This window comes from Grampus griseus (genome assembly GCF_964374135.1).
Source record: "Grampus griseus genome assembly, chromosome: 12".
Classification (NCBI taxonomy): domain Eukaryota; kingdom Metazoa; phylum Chordata; class Mammalia; order Artiodactyla; family Delphinidae; genus Grampus; species Grampus griseus.
In genome coordinates, this window is record NC_139006.1 from 5,778,967 (window position 1) to 5,798,716 (window position 19,750).

The 19,750-nt window shown below is 60.0% G+C and overlaps 1 protein-coding gene across 2 annotated transcripts; it reads right to left on the bottom strand.

Annotated features, from left to right (window-relative positions):
• Positions 1-4,999: 4,999 nt before the first annotated feature.
• On the bottom strand, positions 5,000-18,952 carry LOC309831332 (refilin-A). 2 transcript variants are annotated; one of them, XM_082668448.1, is made up of 3 exons: positions 18,616-18,952; positions 7,984-8,093; positions 5,000-6,572 (listed from the first exon to the last, which is right to left on the bottom strand). In XM_082668448.1, exons 1-3 carry the CDS (start codon positions 18,820-18,822, stop codon positions 6,239-6,241), a joined length of 651 nt encoding a protein of 216 aa, XP_082524574.1. In that variant the 5' UTR covers positions 18,823-18,952; the 3' UTR covers positions 5,000-6,238. The 2 variants fall into 2 exon arrangements, with proteins under 2 accessions (XP_082524574.1, XP_082524573.1); XM_082668447.1 differs by lacking the exon at positions 18,616-18,952 and adding an exon at positions 16,833-16,911.
• Positions 18,953-19,750: the final 798 nt, after the last annotated feature.

Consider the following 19,750-nt stretch of genomic DNA (forward strand, 5'->3'; position numbering starts at 1 on the left):
CTTCCAGAGGCTCCTTCTCTCTCTTGGCCCTGGCAGCCAGGAGGACAGGCGACTGGGCCGTGGGGGCGGGGGGGGGGGGGGTGAACCGTTGGAGTGTAACCCTGCGGGGGACAAGGGCACATCCCCTGACTCACCAGTCTCTCCCCTCTGCAGGCGAATATTTACACCCACGGTAAGGATGTCACCGTGCAGACCTTGAACAGTCCCACCCATGGTGAGAGTATTGAATTTTCACACCCACGAGGAGGGTGTCAGATATTCACAGCCATGGTGACGGTATCCAAGAAGGCCATCGTCAGCTCTTAACTGTTAAATACTTTAAAAATTATTCCTGCCCACACTGTGTTAGGGAACAAACAGACCCTTTGCCGTCACTGCTTTGGATACGCGGCAGAAGAGAGAACCACCCTCCCTCCCAGCTTGGGTCTTGAGGCAGCTGCCAACTGGCGTCTTGCAGTCTTGGTAAAACGTGTCTCAGACACGAGCTGTGTTCCTTCAGGAGCAGAGCCGGAGCTCCAGAGAGGCTGTGATTCTTTGCCATGGACGCGCATGCAGGATTGGGGCGGGGCAGGGTGTGGGGAGCAGTGGAGGAGAGAACCGAGACCCACTGGATGCGGAAATTCCCATCCCCTGCCCAACCTGTGAACTGGTGGTCAGCCCAGCACCTCGTCTCCCCAGGGTGTGGGCTTGGGCAGGCGGAGAGATGTGCGTCCTCAGGGGACCCTGCCCACCCTCCCTGGAGCTCCAGGTTTACCCTGCGAACCTGTGCGGCAAAATGAGCAGGGGGTCTTTGGAGCCCCGCAGGGCTCAGCTTGGCGCCTGGGCTGTAGTGCTGATGCCGACAGGCAGGTGGCAGTGTTGGCCCAGAAAACAGTCTTGTCCAGCTCCGGCCCTCCCTCCGGTCCCGGGTGCAGGCCAACCCCAACCTGGAATCCAGGATGGGTCAGGTCGTGCTGGCCACACCAGCCACAAGGGGTTGGCCGTGACTGCTGGTGCCACCAAGCATCCCGTGGCAGTTCCCTCAGCTGTAGTCAGACCAGAGTGATACGGGGGTGGCAGGGATACAAGTGTCAGCCCACAGGCTCATCTCTGCCATCCCCCTGTCTGCGTGGCCTCAGAATTGACACCACTTGGCACCTAGGGCCAGTGGCACAGACCCCACACAGTGATGTTTGTGGGGTGTAGAGAGAGCTCACAGCCTCCTGGTGCCTGTGAAGGGTCCACCCTCTCTTCCAACCTCACCCAGCCAGTCCTCAGCCCCCCACACCAAAGGGTTCATCCCACCCCCATCATGTTTGGTTTTCTTACTGCTCCATCTTAAAATGGAGGCTCCTGCTGTTCGCTGATCCCCATCTCTCTGGAAAACTCCTACACATACTTCAAAACCCAGCTGGGTCATTCCCTCCTCTAAGAACCCATTATCCCTCCCCATCTTCTCTCTCCTCTGGGTCTTTGCTAACACCCTGCAAGCTACTGGACAGAACCCCACGAGAGCAAAGATCTTGCCTTTCTCTTCCTGACTCTGTTGTTGACTGAGCGCCTAGCGACTGTTGAGCTGAACTGATGCTATGAGGATCCGATTCCATAGAAAATGAGAACGTGATTTCCAAAGTGTAGGACACTTGCTGGCTAATTTCCCAGCGTCTTAGAACACTGTGACGTTGGTTAGAGTGCAGATTCCTGGGCCCCACCCAGAGGATAGGAATGATTCTCTAGGTCCAGGGTTGGGGCTGGGAATCTGTGTTTTCATCCAGCGGCCCAGGTGTTTCTGATGCCGGTGACTTGCAGCCCTCACTATGATGGTGAGGGTGGTGCCCAAGGTCAGAGCTAGAACCTGGTCCCTTCACTTCTTTCTGGCCAGGAGTTCTCCAGTAAGGGCACAAGCGGCTCTGCAGAGGGAGTCCCGGCCCACCAACCCGAAGAGCTGCCGCCCACAGCGGGGGCAGGAACGGGCTGGTCCCTACAGCACTAGGGTTGGCTCAGGACGAGCCCACCTCGGGCCAGGTGACACAGACACTGTGACAGCTGACCTGGAGCAGTCGGGGTGGCTTCCTGGAGGTGGTGGTTCTTGGGGAGGGGATGGGCTGAGTGGAAAGAACCTGTGTGGGCAAAGGCTGGGAGCTGAGACCCAGCCGGGGGCATTCAGGAGCCCAGGGTGGCTTAGACAGAAGGCAGTGTGGAGGCCCTGGAATTTCTGAGACAGAACAGCCAATGCCCGGTAAGGTGATTTGCTGGTTTTCTGCAATTGAGTCTCGTTGGCTTGCAAGGGTGCTGGGTGTATTGAGGGCGAAGCAGGCCAGGAGGCTAGTGCAGGGCCAGCGTGGGGGTTGGCACGGCAGAGAAGGCCAGGACAGAGCCCCACTGCCTCGGGGAGTGGGGATGGGGCCAGGCCACGTATGGGGCAGGCAAGAGGGCGTGTGCAGCACGCGAGTAAAGACAGACTGTGGAGCCAGCTGCCACGTAATGGCCATGTGACCCTGGCCAAGCCATTTGAACCCTCTGTGTCTCTGTTTCCCCATCTGTAAAATGGGATAATGATATTGCTGTGAGGAGTACCTCAGAGATGGGCTGTGTAGCTCTATAGAGACACAGTTTACTCACCTGTGCAGGAGTCAGTGGGACAAGGCAAGAAAGAAAGAATGGGTTTGCGAGGAAAGGAGAGAGAAGAGAAAAAAACTCCAGGTGGTCCGGCAACAGTGAATCTTAATTTGCATATTTACGGGGATAAACTGATTTGATCGCTGGCAGCTGGTGGGAGGGCGCCCTGGTCATTCCACCTTTAGAAGGCCAAGGAGGGCCCTCAGAGGAGACGCATGTGTTTTCATGGCTTCTCCAGGAAGCCGGGAGGGTTTAGCTGTGGCAGCCACGTGACGGGCTGTCCTTCCAGCCCACCTCCTCCGGGGTTCAGCCAGGTCACGCTTCCTCATCAGAATGTCTCACCAGCTACCTCACAGGCTCACTGGGAAGATAAAATGCAGAAAATTCTGACAGCAGGGCCAAGCGGTCTGCAGACAGAGGCAGCGCTCCGCGTACGTGTCGGCCGCCAGGGCTGTGGTTTGCTCTCACCAAGGCTACTCTGGGGAGGAGAGACGAGACCTCGGACGGACGGGGCAGCTGTTTGTGGGGCGGGGGCCGCCGAGCTTTGGAAGCCTGCGAGTGTGAACCCAGAGATGAACCCAGAGACTGGCCGGGGCGACAGAGAAGAGGCTGAGCGAGGCGGGTCAGGATGGGTGTTTGGGGCCAGAGCCGGCCCTCGACATTGGCGAGTGTTTGTGCCCCTTCGAGAGAGATGGACGCCCTGACCCGCCCCCAGCAGGGTCGCGGCTCGATTCGATGGCAGCCCAAGCTTTACCAGCACGGATTCTCACCGTCCCAGCCGCCAGGCAGGTAAGGCCACGTGCCTGCCTTGCAGGTGCTTAGAGAAGTTAAGCGACAGGCTGCTTCTCCAGCCACGTGCCCTGCCTGCCCGTGTTGGTCTTCCCCTCCCGGTGGCTTCAGTGAGTGACCTCTGCCCCCGTTGCCCAGTGCATCTGGATCTGGGGAGTGTGGAGGAAAGGCAGAGGACAGAAGGGCCCTCTGCAGGCAGCAGCCTAAGCCTGGCAGCGGGGTCCCTGGCCTCCAGGCTCGCTGTTTTGCGGGTGGAAATCCCAAGGGCTGGGGCAGGACCCAGACGAAGTTGGCGCCTCTTTCTGCCGGGTCTCCAAGTCCTCTGGGTTCCCGTAGGACAGATGGCTGCTTCAGAGGCAAAGCGGGGCGCACTTGGGGGCCTGACGGGCCGCAGCCCTTGCACCCCATGTCCTCTTCCTCCCAGGCTGGAGTTCCAAGGTCATCAGGGAAGGCGGAAGCCGTTTGCATGATCAAAGGAGACGGTCTTGTTTGACACGTGCGGCCCGGGTCCTCAGGGAGATGCTGAGATGGAGTCAGGAGGGTATGAGGCCTGTCAGGGTGATGCTTGCGAAAGACAAAAGGGACAGGAAGCAGGACCTGGCAGGGACTGAGCCTCGGTCAGCTGGGCCCGTCCCACTGCACTCCCATTGGCGGGGCGCCCAGGAGGAGCCTGACAGCTGCTGGAAAGCTCTACTTAGAGGCCATCCGCTAACTGCACGCCTCAGAAGTTGTTTCTTGAAGGGACCCCAGAGACATCTCCAAGGTCACCGGATTCGTTGGCACCGTAATTGCACGTGTCAGGAAGCCCAACCCACTTTTCTTTCCAAGTGGGGAAATCAGGGCTGTGACTGGAAAGCAAGCTCGTGCAGCTGAATTTGCCTGCTGCCAGCGATGCGCCCCACAGCGTGTGTCTGCACAGAATCCCCTCTCTACACAGGCTGCGCTCTCGGAGTTCCCAAGGCTGTGTCTGCACCCCGCTTGTCCGTACTGAGTGGCCGAGGCCTCCAGGTTCTTCCTTTCAGTGACATGACCCTGTCCTTTGGCCCTGCCCTCCTGGCTTTCACCCTGGCCCCGCCCTGTTAGACATCGTCCTCCATCGAGGCAGGAGCCCCTGCAAAGACACCGGCACTCTCCCACTCAAGGACACTGCCCCGAGTGTCCGCCTCACAGTCTGGGGCCCCAGTGGCCCCTCCAACGATGTGGATCAGATGTGCAGAGGGTGTAACAAGGCCGAGGCCACCTGCTTTGCAGAGGCAGCCCGGGCCCTTCTCCGGGGACAGGTCTGGCTTTGGGTGTCTGCAGGTGCCGAGGGCTGGTGTGCGAAGTGCAAAGCACAGGAGCGTCAAACATGCAGATTCCCGGGACCCTCCCCGGAGTCAGACCCAAGTCCCTGGGCCTCTGCATTTATTACCCAGCTCCTGGGTGGGTGGGGCTGGCGCACTCAGGCTGTCTACAGGGATCGGGTGAGGGGCACAGGGCTCTCTCTGAGCCTTCCAAGTGTCTCCCTGTCCCCTGTGTGTAGTGGGGAGGGACCATGGGCCTATGAAGACCAGTCCCACCCACGGTGGGGTCTGAGGGTCTCAGAAACATGGAAGAGGGAGTCTCTTCGAGTCTGCACATTTTATTAAGATAATCGATTCTTAAGTTATTTCTTTGTTAATCAGAAAGCATCTCTGTGGCGAGAACATGCACAGTCTGTAGATATATAAAAATATATCAGTCACTTCGCCTCTCCTGAACGCTAGCTCCGAGCCGCCCCTCCCCACAGCGAGGGAGCTAAAGCCCCGTCTTGGGGGGATGCCAGAGGAGCGGCGGGGCAGCCTCCACCTGCTGGGTCCAATCAGGTCTGAAGGCATCTCCGTGGCCACGCTGGGGGCTTCTGGGGCATTGGTGGCAGGCAGCCCCAGGCCATGGCCCCAGCACCCACGTATCCTGGCTCTTCCCAGGGAGCACAAGGGTCTCCCGTCTTCCTCCCCTGACCTTGCACGTGTGTGGTGAACCCTGCTGCACTGGCCACTGCAGTGTCATCACTGTAGGAACGGGAGGCCTGAACGAGGGCAGCTGGACCCCACGGAATCTGAAAGCTGACGGCTGGCCAGGAGCCTCGGGCAGGTGGCAGTGGTCATTTCCAACGGCTTAGACGCCTCCCCTTGGCACCTGGCTCAAGGGCTCTGACGGTCCAGAGTCCTGGTCCTGAAGGTGTCGGGACAGAGGTTAGCAGGATGCCCTGCGGGTGAGGCTCCGGACACAGAGCTCAAAGGCCTCGGTGCTGACGGGCTATGCCCTCCATCCTCCGCACTGGGGCACGGGCACTGGGACAGCGCGGGCAGGGCTCCTCCAGGCCGCTCCCCACACACAACCCACAACCAGCCCCGGCAGCGTTGCCGGCTTTCGCCCAACCTCCCGCCTCACCGTCCACCAGAGGTTGCTGGGCTATGGCTCTGGGCGTCCAGCTGCACACACGTGAAAGGCCTGCTCTGGAAACAGCCCTCTCCAGGGGCGGCGGGTGTCTGGACGGCACTCCTCTTCCCTCCCACGTGGCCTGGGAGCCGGGGTTGGTGGGGGGCCCCCCGGCCAAGGCCGGGCCGGACGCCTCAGTCCTGCCAGCGTTCGGGGTGTGTCCACCGCTTCAAGGGCAGCCAGGACCCACACACCTTCTTCACTCCCAGGCCGTCGGGGCGAGCACCGCCTACGCACCTGCCCCCGCCCCGGGCTCCTCGGGAAAGCCAGGCCCACGCTGCCTCACCGGGTAGGTGCTGAGAAAGCGGCTGCGGCGCGGGCAAGACACAGCCCGGGGTCCCTCCCGATCGTGGAGCCCGTGCTCCGGCCGCCGCGGGGGCCGGGCTGCCGGTCAGAGCGGCGCGGGGCCCAGCAGGCCGGGCCCGGGGCGCGGGCACAGCTGCAGCTGCACGCTGGCCGTGAACCAGCGGCGGGGCCGGCCCAGGCTGAGGTGCAGGGTGGTGCGGAAGGAGCTGCGGGCGCGCTTGGGGAAGATGATGGTGGTGCTGCGGAAGCGCAGGGCGCGCGGCCGCGGCTCCAGGGTCAGCTGGCTGCGGTAGCTGCGCCACGTGCAGTTAGGCGCGGCCACGATCGTCTCGCTGTAGGCCGTGACCGTGGGCACCGGCGCGTAGAAGACCTTGTCCCGGAAGTGCTTCTCCGAGGCGTACTTGACCTCGGAATTGCAGCTGCGGGGGAGGGCGGGAGCACGGGGGTGAGCCCCGGAGGCGGCAGCCAGGTCACCGTCCCGCGTGGTCGGGGGGGCAGTGCGAACACGGAACGGCCTGGGCTCTTCCGAAATGCCCAGGTCAAAAGGGCAAGGAAGGGCTGAGGGACCCAGCTGGCTGGGAGGAAACTCGAGAGACGGGACAGTTAAATGCCGCATGTGACGCTGGCGGGATCCTGAACTGGGATAAAAATAGGCCATAAAAGGACATTTGGGGACAGTGGGCGGGACCGGACCAGGCAGTGGCCGTGTTTCAGCTTTAGCTGGCCCGGTTTTGGCAAGTGCACTGTCATTATGTGAGAGGATGTCACTGTCCTTAGGAAGGACACCAGCCGGAGTTACTTAGAAGTTCAGGGTCACGGTGTCACTAACATCCTCTTAAACGGGTCAGAAGAAAGTTTCGTTTACGTAGAACGAGACAGTGAGCAGCTATTCAAGCCAATGGAAAGAGTCAATGAATCTGTCTAACGGGGGTTCCCTGTACTCTTCCTGCAACTTTCCTTAAGTTTGAAATGTTATCAAAATAAGTTTCCCCCCAGGTAGCCTCAGCACCTCTAGGTGAGTGACCCTTCTTACGAGGGACCAACTGGTCAGTGCCCCCAGCTCTGCTCCCAGATCGTCACACTGGAAGGAAAAGCTCCGGGGAGGGGCGTGGGGACTTCACCTGTCTCCCTCCCTGCTGCACCCCACAGGTGACCCGCGTGGGAAGGGAAGCAGGGGTCCCTAGAGCCCAGGCAGCTCGCATCCACCCTGGCTGGGGCCTCTGTAATAAAAACTAAAAAGGAGAGCTCTTTGGGAAGAAAAACTTTTAAAGGGGACCTGTTTGTCTCCTGAGACCCTATCCAGAGGTGAAGCGGGAGGAGGTAGTGGGTCCCACACCCCTGGGCAGGCCGGGGCGACGTGGACAAATCCATCCTGAGCGTCCCAGGGATACGCGGGTGAGACCCACGGACCCGAGACTCCACCTTCTGGAAGCCCGATCTCCAGAAGCCCTCCGAGGAGGGCAGATGGCTGGGGGAAAGCTCCCGGTGGGGTGGCCTGAACTCAGAAGTGCAGGTGCCGCCTGAGACGTCCTACACGTGGGAGGGCACCTAATACACATTCAGGGCAATGGCTCCCCGGGGGGAAAAAGGGGCAAATTCAAAATAAAACCCAGCCAGGTTGGGGGTGAAGGTCAGTGTGGAAATGGTTGCATGTGGGCCGGGAAGGGCTGGAGAGGTGGCAGGGAAGGCCACCCGGGGATAGAGTCTCTTCAAATCACGGCTATGCCTCGTCGGGGAGCGGCACGCGGAGGGGCTGCCTAGAGGGAGGGGAGCCTGCTGAGCGCCCCAGCCTGGCCACCCCGCCCCACCCGGCCCAGCTGCCCCACTCACCGGATCTCGGGCGTGGGTTCTGGGTTCACCTCAATGCTCTCCCCAAAGAACACGGGCAGCATCCGGGGCCTCATCTCTCGCGCCGGGGTGCTCGGGGGGAGGGGGAGGGGCTGTGGGGAGAGCCAGGGACACAGGGTCACGTGAGCAGCCCTTTGGCACTGCAACCTCAGCTCCCCGCCAGGCACAAGGGTTGCCCCACACCACTCCAGTCCTGGTTTTCTGGAAGCCTGCTTTGCGGGGTCCATCGGGAAGCCCACCCCAGCGTCCCTCTGTGGAATCCAAGCACTCTGATGCCCACGGCTCCCCACCCAGCCACCGGCCTGCCCCTCACTTCCTGGGCATCTCAATAAGGGGACGTGGTAACGGCCTCTTTCTACAACGCCCAGCCCACCCGAGCCCCAGGAGCCAGGCTCAGAGCCCTGTAGAACTGGGACCCCTCTCAGGGAGCCCCTGAGCCTAAGCTGCGCCCCTGGGTGACACGTCAGGTAGGAGCTCTGCGAGGGACTGAAGACCGTGCTCGTCGAGGGAAGAGTTCCGCGCGCTTCTTGGTGCATGGCTGCGGGCCCCTCCTTCAGCTCCTGCACAGGCTTTCCCTGTCCTCGCCTGGACGAGGAGAGATCACAGCAGCTGTGCTTTCTGAGGGCTAACCGCACGGGCCGTTGCTCTGAGCTCTCCATGTATCCATACATTCGATCACGGGAGGGAGCTGTTACTAGCATCCCCATTTTATAGATGCTGAAACTGAGGCCCAGGGTGGCTAAGTAACTTGCCTGAGGCCACACAGCTAGGAAGAGGCAGAGCTGGGGTTGGAACCCTGGCGGTCTGGCTCCAGAGTCTGCGCCCTCACCCATGTTCCCCGGCTGCCTCTCGGGTCCACGGGACGGGTGCTGCAGCCCCAAGACCTGTCCTGTCACCTCCTGCTCGGAGCAAGCTTGCCCTCACACACAGGATCAGGGCACTTCCCACACAGGCCTCTGTCCATATATCTTTCACTCGCCTTGGCCACGGCCCAGGCTGCCTCTGTGTCTTGGTTTATGCTGTTCCCTGTACTAGGAACGTCCTTCCCTTTTCTTGTCACTTGGTCCGTCCAGGGTGACAACTCAGGCACCAGCTCCCTTGTCTTCCCCCAACATCCTCTAAGGGGTTCCTGGAGCTCCCACCTGCTGGTCTCCATTGCTGTGACCCCTTTGTGTGTCGCCCCCAGACCATGAGCTCCTTAAGATTCAGGACCTGATGACCTCTCTGGCCCCAGGGCCTGGCACCTCGCAGACCCCATGGTGTCCAAAGGCAGGACCTCACACGTGCAGAGCAGCGCCCTGCTCCCCTTCCACCTCTCCCCGCCGTCCTGTGAGCCCTTGGGCCAGGCCCACACCTGTCTTCAAATCCGCTCTCAGCCTATGGACACGGTCACCGCAGCCCCCTCCTCAGCTGATCACAGCGTCCCCAGAACAGGGGCCGAGGAAGGACCACAGGAAGAAAAGATCTAAGACTTGGAGAAAGAGGGGGTTCTCCATAGGCCCCCAGCAGCTGTCGTCAAGCTGTCCCATCTCTCCCTTGCTGGGCATGGCAGGTGGAATAATGACCCCCAAAGTGTGCATGTCCTAATCCCCAGAACCTGGGAGCGCGTGACCTTACAGGGCAAAAGGGACTTTGCACATGTGGTTAAGGATCTTGAGATGGGGAGGCTGTCCTGGAGTGTCCAGTGGGCCCCCAATGTCTTCACAAGGGGTCCTTATAAGTGAAAGAGGGAGGCAGGGGGGTCAGAGTCAGAAAGAAATTGAGGACATTATGCTGCTGCCTTAAGGGTGGACGGGGCCAGGAGCCAAAGACTGTGGACAGCCTCTAGAAGGCGGGAAAGGCGAGAATTCTCCCCTAGAGCATCCAAAATCCTTGCTCTTAGCCCGTGAAAGCTGTTGTAGATTTCTAACCTTTGGAACCGTAAGATCTTAAATCTGTGTTGTTTTAACCCACTGTGCGTGGGGTCATTTGTTAGAGCAGCGACAGGAAGCTAATACACCACGGGACCCAGCAAACAACTCCCCTCTCGGGGCTGCAGCCTCCTGGGCCCCGAAGTGGGGCCACAGGAGCACCTGCCCCCAGGCCGCAGTCATGACAATGATTCAAAGTGTGTGAATGTGCGGGACAGTGCCCGGCACGGGGCAAGCGCCACATAAAGTCTTGTATAAAAGTCTCAGAATACGGAGAAAAGGCTTGTATTCTGCGTGCTTTTCACAAAGGCTCGAGGGGTGGTGGCTGGTGCGGGGGGGGGGGGGGTCCTCTCAGGAGATTGAGACAACCCTGCTCCTACCTTTCAGAAGCAAGTGCACATCATTCAGGCGCTTTAAATTTAAAAATAAAATAGTGATGGGAATTCCCAGGCGGTCCAGTGGTTAGGACTCCACACTTTCACTGCCATGGCCCGAGTTCAATCCCTGGTTGGGGAACTAAGATGCTAAGAGCCGCGCGGTGTGGCCAAAAATTAAAAAATATATAAGTTAAAAAAAAATAAAACAGTGACAAGATATAGGCACTTCTGGCATCCTCTGGGGCTCTGTGAAATCAGCACCGGCCTCAGCTGTAAAACTCCATGATTTGATGCTCATAAAAATCATACTCTCTCCCCGCGAGACTATCCGAAGCGTGAAGTATGGCGCTTCCCCAAACGTGTGCAGGGGTTCGCTGAGCACCTACTGTGCGCCAAACACCTACTGTGCGCCAGGCCCTGTGTGAGTCGGATGAGGCACTGTGCCTCCCAGGGCTCTTCTTGTGGACACCGAAGAGGAGAGAGGGTGAGGCAGGCGTGTGAGGGGCTATGGACATGGGTGCTAAGGTTTTGGGAGGTGTCTCTAGGTGGAAGGGCCGGAGGGAGGGAGGGGCAGCCTGCTACTGGTCTCCATCCCCCCACCCCACCCCCAAGAAAGAACAGTTCCCAAGCTCACGGGCAGGGAGGGCTTCCTTGGGAGGCAAAGCCTTCAGTGCAGAGCTGGGTACCACCATCCCTCTCGGGTCCCCTGAGCCTCCTGGCGCGGCCCCGGTGCACATGTGGGGCCCCATTCTGGCCGGATCTCACTCCCCACACTGGCTGCCAGCAGAGGGGACAAGGCCGACCTCACAGACTAGGCCAGGAAGCTGGAGCTCTGGGCACCGTTTTCCAAAGGGTCCTGGTGGAAAACAGCTAAAATCTGCCCCACCTGGGAACACGATACGAGAAAGAGAGAGAGGAAGCCTCTGAAAATCCAGACGCAGGCTGGCGTCCAGGGGCCCCGGGGGCGGGGGCGACGAGACAGCTCAGGCAGTCGTTGCCGAGGCCTGAGGCTGCCCCCGCAGGGCTCCAGGGACCAGTGGCAGTTCCGGCGTCCCGCAGCCGCCGGGCTCCGGAAGCTCAGAGCCGAGTCTTGCAGCTGCAGCGGTGTTTTAACATCAACATGGCAGCGCTGCGCGCGGAGCCCGGCCAGCCCCGGGAGCCGGCCAGGAAGGCACACCGCTGGCCCTGCAAGGGCAGCCCTCCAGCCACGCTGGACTCACATTCCCATCGGAGCCGCCGGCGTGGGAGGCGGGCTGAGGACGGGGCTTGGGCTCCAGCGCCCAGGGGACCCCCTGCTGCTGCCGCTGCACCTGATGGCCTGGCCTGGGCCACCTGGAGCAAAGAAAGCTCCCAGGCGCCCTGCTCCCCTCACCGCCCCCCAACCCTGGGGCAGCCACATCCCAGCTCGTTTCCCCAAAGGCCCTGGTGCTTGCTTCCCTCTGAAGAGGACCCGTCGAGAAACCCACCTGTGCCGGCCACCTGCGCACAGTGCCTCAGTTTGCTCGTCTGTACGAGGAGGCTGATGCCCGGGCGCGAGCTGGCCGGTGTCCTCGGGTCCCCTCGCAGCCCTGGGCTGCAGGGGCAGGGGAAAGCACGGGGAAGCTGAGAGCTGAAGGCCGGACCCCAGACTCCCAGACGCCACACACGCCCACCCTGGGATGGCGACACAGCTGGGCCAGCCTCCAGCCCCCAGCTCCTTCTAGGGACCGGGAGAGCCCTGTTCTAGCCTGGGGAGGGGGCTGGTCTGGCTCCCTGGTCTCCTGGGCAGGCAGGGTGTGTGTGTAGGGACCAGGGAGTGCTTCTGAGAGAGTGGGACCCAGAGAACAGCGGGCTGCCCTCCGCCTACCATGCCCCCCCACCCCACCGCCTCACCCAGTGATTCACACGCCTTCCCTGGAGCTGCCGGGTGAGGATACATACTCCACGCCTGGAAGTAAAAATACACCCCGGCGTCTGGAGAGCTCCCCCTTCCTGGCTGTGGTACAGGGCACGGCCCACAGGACGGCAAAGAAAGATAAGTCCTCCGTCGTGAGAGCTCCGTGCCGCGCCGTGACAGCCCAGCCCCACCGGGGATCCGGGCCTGGCTGGCAGTGACAGGTAGGGATGGCACAGCGGTGTGACACACGGCGGTCCCCCACCTGCCACGGCACGGGACGTGGCTGAAGACCACGTGTGACCCACAGAACCTTCCGCTTAGGAAGCATCAAGCCCCCATCAGCGGAGGGTAAGTGGCAGGAGGAAGGGTCCGGGGAGACCCCACACTGACATGGGAGAGGGGCGTCCTCACCAAAGCCACAGGGAACCTTTGTAAGGGCCGAGACAGCCTTTCTCAGGCCACTGGCCTCACTGGCGGGGGATGGCTTCAACCACGATTGGAATTACACTGAAGATCTTCGGCGTGTTTGGGATTTGAGACCAAAAGCTCCCGTGCTGGGCTAAGGGGACGCTGACCTGCACCCGTGAGGAAAGTGATCAAGGAGGGACATTTAAGCCCCAAGAATTCTTATCCTTTTTATGAAAGGCTTCGGGTATCGGTGGCAAATCCTGGGGTGAGGGGAGGGACTCCAAACGGCTCGTTGCACAACACGGCACGACAGAGGCGGTGAGCGGGCCAGGCTCGGGGAGCCCAGGAGACCCCAAACGGCGCAGGCGCAGGGTCTGGCACTCAGAGCAGTGAAACTGAGCAAAGCCATACATCACAGGCCGGAGGCAGGGCTCAGGGACGGGCCGGCTCCCCAAGATGCCCTTGGGGGCCCGACGGACCCAAGCCAGCAGGATGGTGGTGGGTTGGTTTGTGGCCTCCACAAAGATATGTTCGTGTCCTAATCCCCAGGACCTGTGAATGTGACCCTCTTTGGAAACAGGGTCTTTGCACATGTGATCAAGTTAAGATGCGGTCCCACTGGACGGGGGCGGGCCCTAATTCAACATGGCTGGTGTCCTTATACAAAGAGGGAACTTTGGACACGGGACACACAGAGGGAAGAAGGCCATGGGGGAACGGAGGGAGAGATGGAGGGGTGCATCTCCAAGGTAAGGCACGCCGAGGATGGCCGGCCACCACCAGAAGTTGGGACGGACACAAGGGATGGATTCTCCCCTAGAGCCTTCGGAGGGAACACCTGGATCTCAGACCTCAGGCCTCTTTGGACCTTATCTGTTTCCCCCGCCCCACAGCAGGGAGGCCAGGAGTCCCAAGGGCACAAAGGACAGACCACGCCCACCCCAAGGAGAGTCCCTGTCAGTCCCCGCCTAGTGGCATCTTCCCAGGAATGTGGCTCCTGTCCACTCCCTCGCCCCCAGAGCGCCCGGCAGGGCAAGGGCGTTAGTGTGACTAAAGCTAGAGGCAGAACTTCTCACTCGGATGAGCCTTTCACAGAGACGCGAGGCTGCCAGAGACGTTGCTGAATTCCCGCTGGAGGCCACTTCATCCAGGGTTAAGCGGACGGGGGCTGAAAGGAGGCGCCAGGGTTTCTGGCCCCTCATGGCCTTCCTTTCCGCCAACAGGCTCCTCCCTCCGTGGCCTGACACACCTGGTTCTCTTGCACCTCAGCTTGCTCATAGGCACCTTCGCTGGTCAGGGACACATCGTGAGCCTGCAAGGGGGCCATGGGGGCTGACCCCTGTCTCCTCAGTTCACCTGTCCATCCATCCATCCATCCATCCGTGTGTCCATCCATCCATCCATTCATCCATCGGTCCATTTATCCATCCATTTGTCCATCCATCCACCCATCCATCCTTCTGTCCATGTATGCGTTCATCTGTCCATCCTTCCATCTGCCCATCCATCCATCCATCTATCCATTTGTCCATCCACCTGTGCTGCCATCCTTCCTAATGCCGGGCACTAACTCCCTAAATTCCTAACTCTCTCCCCTCTCTGCCCTCACCCTTGGTTTCACCATCATAGACCAGAAACAGAGAAATGGGAAAATCCAGGTGTCCTGGGTTGGGGGCAGGGGTGGTGACAGCCGAGATCCTAAGAGTTGGCAGTGACAAAGACTTCCAAGGGCTGGGCAGCCCCGGGAGATTTTCGAGGATGGGCAAAGACAGCCCACTCCCCACCACCAATTCTACCTTGTTCCGGCCCCAAGGGCTTCCCTCGGAATCTGGGTCCGGGGAACCAGCACCTCGTCCTTAGGGAAAGTCCCCAGTGTGCCCCTCGGACATACACTCGACGTGTAAGCAAACCCCAGGAGACCAGAGGGGGGTGACGGGGCAACGCACGAGGGGGCCCAGGCCACTGGCTGCTAGGGAACCCATATCCACATCTGAGGGGGTAACAGCTCAGATTGTCACCTCCAGTCACCACTCCACGGAGGGCCGAGCCCCTCATCTGCCACAGATGGGTGATCTGTCCTCATCTCACCCACCCCAGTGGTGGCTGTTCACCCCAGAGAAGACGACTTGCGATCCCAAACGCCATCTGTGCTCTCCCTGAGGGTGGTAAGAGGGGACAGGGTTAGTTCCCTGAACTGGCCATGTTAACCTGGGGAGATGGGTATCTGCCACACACACGCGCTCATCCTTCCTGGCAGCACGACCTCTCCCCACAGCTCCGCCAGGCAGGACGGGGAGGGGGGCAGGAAGGACATGGGGTGTTCCCTCAATCTGGAGCCGGAGGTCCAGGCCCCGAGAGCTCAAAGGTGACACAGACAGCGGCTGTCCTGTTCACAGCTGTATCCCTCGCCAGGCCTGGCTTAAATATTTGTGGGATGAATGCAGCTGACAGGCGAACCCTGGCTGGCCCGGCAGGCGGCCTTGGCTGTCCCGGTGTCCTGCAGGCGACCAGGGGCCCTGCAGGGAGACAAGCCCTCCGCAGAGGCTGTTCTGCAAGGCACTTCTCAGTCAAGTCTCTGATTTGCGTTTCTAATTTGGAGGGTCTGGGAGCTCATGAGGCCTTTTTAAAAAATAAAAATAAAACAGTCACAAGTACATTTTGGAAAGACCAAATGGAATTTTACTTTCTGGCCTCAGCTTAGCCTACAAGTCCCTTGCACTGCCCTCCACCAGCCTCACGGCTGCAACTCAACCACGCCTCAGGACCTTTGCACTTGCCATTCCCTTGGACTGACACACATTTCAGCCCTATGACCATAAAGGCCACTCTCTCATGTTTTCTGGTTTCCATTAAATGTCACTTCCCTGACCATCCAGTCTAAAGGAGCTCTACCTGAACCCAGCTCTTCGTCTTACGGGCACTTAACAATCCACCTGGTGTTTCATCACATGTTTAAGTTGGTGACTGTCTTTCCCACTAGAATGCCAGTTCCACGAGGGCAGGGACCTTGAACATCTTGTTCACCACTAAGTCACCCACGGCCCAAAACAGCACATGGCATATAGTAGGTGCTCAATAAGTACCGGTGGGACGAATGACCGATTCCTAGATCTTCCTTTGGTTTGGGAATTACCAGGAACGGTACCATCGTTGGTCCACAGAGTGGGCCAGAAGAAAACCTATGATCAAGTTAGGGTGCGGTTGAGGGATTCATTTATACCCAGCCTACTCCCCAGTGCCTTTTACGTCTTGGGGGGCAATGTCGCAGCCAGCCAGTTACCCTACATCCACGGGGTACTGCCCAGAAGTTAAGTCCAGCTTATTAAAACAAAGGGGGGGGGAAATGGAGCCTCTTTCTAGAGGAAGTTTAACATGCACTTGCAGCATAATAAATACGGTGACAAGCTAGCGAGGACCTCAGTGGCCAGGGGGCTGGGGACAGAACTGCAGCTCATCCCCCTGGCTGGGGTGTGCGCCACCAGTGTCGACCAGGAAGGCAGTGCTGGAAACTGGGTGTCAGAACAAAGATGCCTACCCCAGGCGGAACCCCAGGCCCACATGGTCTGACAGGTGCCACGAAGGGGCTGCCAGAGCAAAGCGGCCCTGCTTGCGGCCACCTGGAACCACCAACGCCAAGACGCAGGAGAGCCCACCTGAAAGCACCAACTCCAAGACGCAGGAGAGCAGCCGAAATTTTGCCTACATCTGCGCCTGGAAAGCATTGTCAGTGAGTCGCCCGCAGGCAGGATTAGCAACATTTAACAGGAGTTAACCTGCGGGGGGCGAGGGGGGATGGAGGCGGCCAGTGTGACAATAACTTAGGTGCCCGGGGCCCCAGCTGCAGGTCCCAGGGCTGAGAAGAGGCTTCCCTGTGGCAACCATTCCCTCTCATTTTATTAAAAGCAGCATTTCCAAATCCTGTAGGTTCAGAGGTATTTTGTTTTTTAAAAAAAATCAAAACAAAACAACAACAACAAAACGCAGGTAGTTAATTAGCTGCACAGTGAAAGGCAGGATAATGCAAGGTTCAAGGGTAGAGACTCCGGAGCCCAATTCCCTGGGTTCTAACCCAGCACCGCCACTTAGTTTAGGCAAGTCGCTAACCTCTGTGCCTCAGCTTCCCCCTCTGGGAAATGGGTGTCATAAGAGCACCTACATACTTCTTGGGACTACTGTGAAAATGAAATGAGTTGATGCAAGTAAAGCGTTTAGGACGGCTCCTGGCACCTGGGAAGGCTATCTAAATGCAGATGTCATTACCTGTGTGGAAACAGCCCCAGGTCTTGCCTTCAAGCGAAATTAGAAAGATCAGAGACAGCTCAGTTCCATACCTGGCATCTAGTTAGCAAGGAGGGGGAAAAAATAAAATCAACTAGGACAGCCAAGACAAGTAAGCCAGGCCCACTGTTCTTATGGCCGCCCCTGGCTGGCCTGGCCGGCAGGGAAGGCCTCCAAAAATCCTTCTATAAGGGGGATTCCGGGTCATCCGAAGAATCAAGGGGAAGGCTGGTTCCCGGTCCCTTTTCTCCAAGGCCCGCTGTGTAGGACACCACAGGGATTTATTCCCAACGTGAGAGCTCAAATACCACCCCCTCCATTCAACTGTGCCAAGTCTGAGACACTCTTTCAGGAAAGCTGGTACGTTCAGACAGTGGGATCGATTTCACTGCCAACAGCCTGGGTCACATCTATCAATCCCTGGAAGTCCAGAACGCCTCTCCTACCCCCAGCCCCCAAAAGAGAGACCAAAGTTCAAATTCAACGCATGATTTTGGTCTAAGCCAGCGGTTCCCAAACTCTGCTGCACATGAGGATAACCCGGGGAGGTTTTAAAAATTCTGATGTCCAGGTGGCAGGCTCTACCAATCAAATGACACTGTCTGGAGGTATGAGGTGGGCATGGATATTCTTGAAAGACCTCCAGGAGAGGGATTTCCCTGGTGGTCCAGTGGTTAAGACTCCACGTTCCCAATGCAGGGGGCCTGGGTTCGATTCCTGGTCGGGGAACTAGATCCCAGATGCTGCAACTAAGAGTCCGCAGGATGAAACTAAGACTTGATGCAGCCAAATAAATAAATACTTAAAAAAAAAAATCTCTGAGAGATTCCCGAGCCCACTCAAGTTTGGGACCCACTGGACCAAGGAGCAAGGGAGACACCAGTGACATTCCCATCAATAGGCCTGGAGGCAGGGGAACCATTCCTTTCTGCTCCTGGGAGGATTTCCAACTGGGGGGAAGCATTTACTGCCCTGTGAGGTACCAGGTGGGCATTGCCGGGGCCCCAGGAAAGCGGCGCCGGGCTGCAGTCGTGCTAGGACACCCGGCAGAAACAACGTGAAGGCGTGCAGAGCGCCACAGAACAGGGAAATGCCACTGGAATTGTTAGCAGACTCCGGATCTCAACTTGTCATTTCCTCAAGTCCAAAGGCGCCCGATCCCGCCTGCCTGGCTCCCGCCTGCCGGGGAAGGGGTGCGGGGAACCCAGTCTCAGCCCAGCCACCAAGCTGGGTGACCCCCGGAGCCCACCTGAGGGCCCCACTAAGTCTGGCAAGAGGGAAAACTCTTGCGTCTCCTGCCCTGGGGTTCCAGCCTTCCCCAGGCACCGCCTCAGCTCCACGTCAACATACCTCAACACCCCGGGAAGGAAGGGCTCCTGTCTGCGTTTGGTTAAAAAAAAAAAAAAAAAAAAGTCTTTCACGTTGGCAGCACAGGGGGAAGAGTAAACAGGGAACCTGGGTACACTGCTTCGGCCAGGGGCTCCAGCTCACCTAGCCTGAAGCCAGCCTCTTGGAGGATTTCGGACAGTCCTCAACCCCTGCTCTTTCACTGCTGACAGTAAGACAGACGATCACTCCTTAGGCCCACAGCCAGGGAGAGGGCTGCAGGGGTCAGGCTGGACCATCCCCACCTGCGGAGCGTGGCTGTCACTTGGCCACCTTCTTGGCTGGGGGGATGGCGGGGGGAACCCAGTCCCGGCTCCTGAAGTACCCCATCTGGGGGGCTGGCTCTGTTCCCGGTTTCTGCGCGAAGCCGCGTGCTTACCGCTTTGGCCTCGCCGGGTCCGGGGGCCTCCGAGGAGGCGCCAGAGCCCCCCGCGCGAGCGTCGAGGATGCCAGGCGCCAGGGAGTAGAAGGGCGGGCTGGGGCTGGGGCTGGGGGGCAGCCCGGAGTCAGGGCTGTCCAGCAAGCCCTCCCGGCTCTTCTCCTTGAGGCTCTCCTCCATGCCCTGCAGATGCAGGTGGCCCACCATGTCTGGGGGGCGCCGGGCGCGGGCCCCCGGCTCCTCGGGGGGCTCCTCCACCGCGCTCCGGGGCCCGGGGCGGGCGGCGGCGGGGCGAGGGCTGCGCGCCGGGGACCTGCGGGCAGAGCCGAGAGGCGGTGCGTCGGGCCCGGCTCCCACCCGCACCCCCCCGCCCGAGTCCCCGGCTCCCCGGCCGCCCTGGCCGCGCGCGCGGGCGCGCCGCGCCCAGGAGGGGCCGGCGGTCGGGCGCCCGGCTCCGTGCGCTCGGGGCGGCTGCCCCTCCGCGCTGCCACGCCAGGCCCGCCGCCCGCCCGCCGCTGCTGGCCGCGCTCCAGCCACGCCGGGCCCGGCCTCGCCTTCGCGCTCCGCCGCCCGCCGCCCGGCCCAGCCCGAGGCGCACGCCGCCGCCGGGCCCTCTCCGCACCTTCCCGGCCGCGCCTCCTTTTCTAGGCGCCTCCTCCCGGCCCACCCCGCCCCCGGCCTCCTCCGCGGTGGGCAACCGCCCCGTCTGGCGCCTCCACCCCTCCAGCCCGCGCCCGGGGCGACTGCACAGCCCGGCAATCCTCCGGAATAAACACCCCAGCGGCGGCACCAAGGGGTGACTCGTGGGGTCCCCAAGTCATCCCAAGTAACAGTAGTAGGAGTAGTAATGTCTGAGGTGACCTTTCGAGGTTTCTCCAGCTCACTGTAGTCCGAATAAAAGAATCTTCAGAGACCTCTGTTTTAGAAGATCTGTAACTTACAAGGGAGGGGGCGGAAACCAAAGGCTTCAATGCTCCGCAAGCTTCAAGACCTGTTCCTTAGCTCCCCTCTTTCCAACGGGGCGATCCGCCCCTTTGTCGATGTTCTAAAACACAAACCAACAGTCCCGGGGTATTTGTGTCTCCATCATTTGGGTACCCAAGCCCAACATACTGGTCCTCTGGGGTGGAAAGCC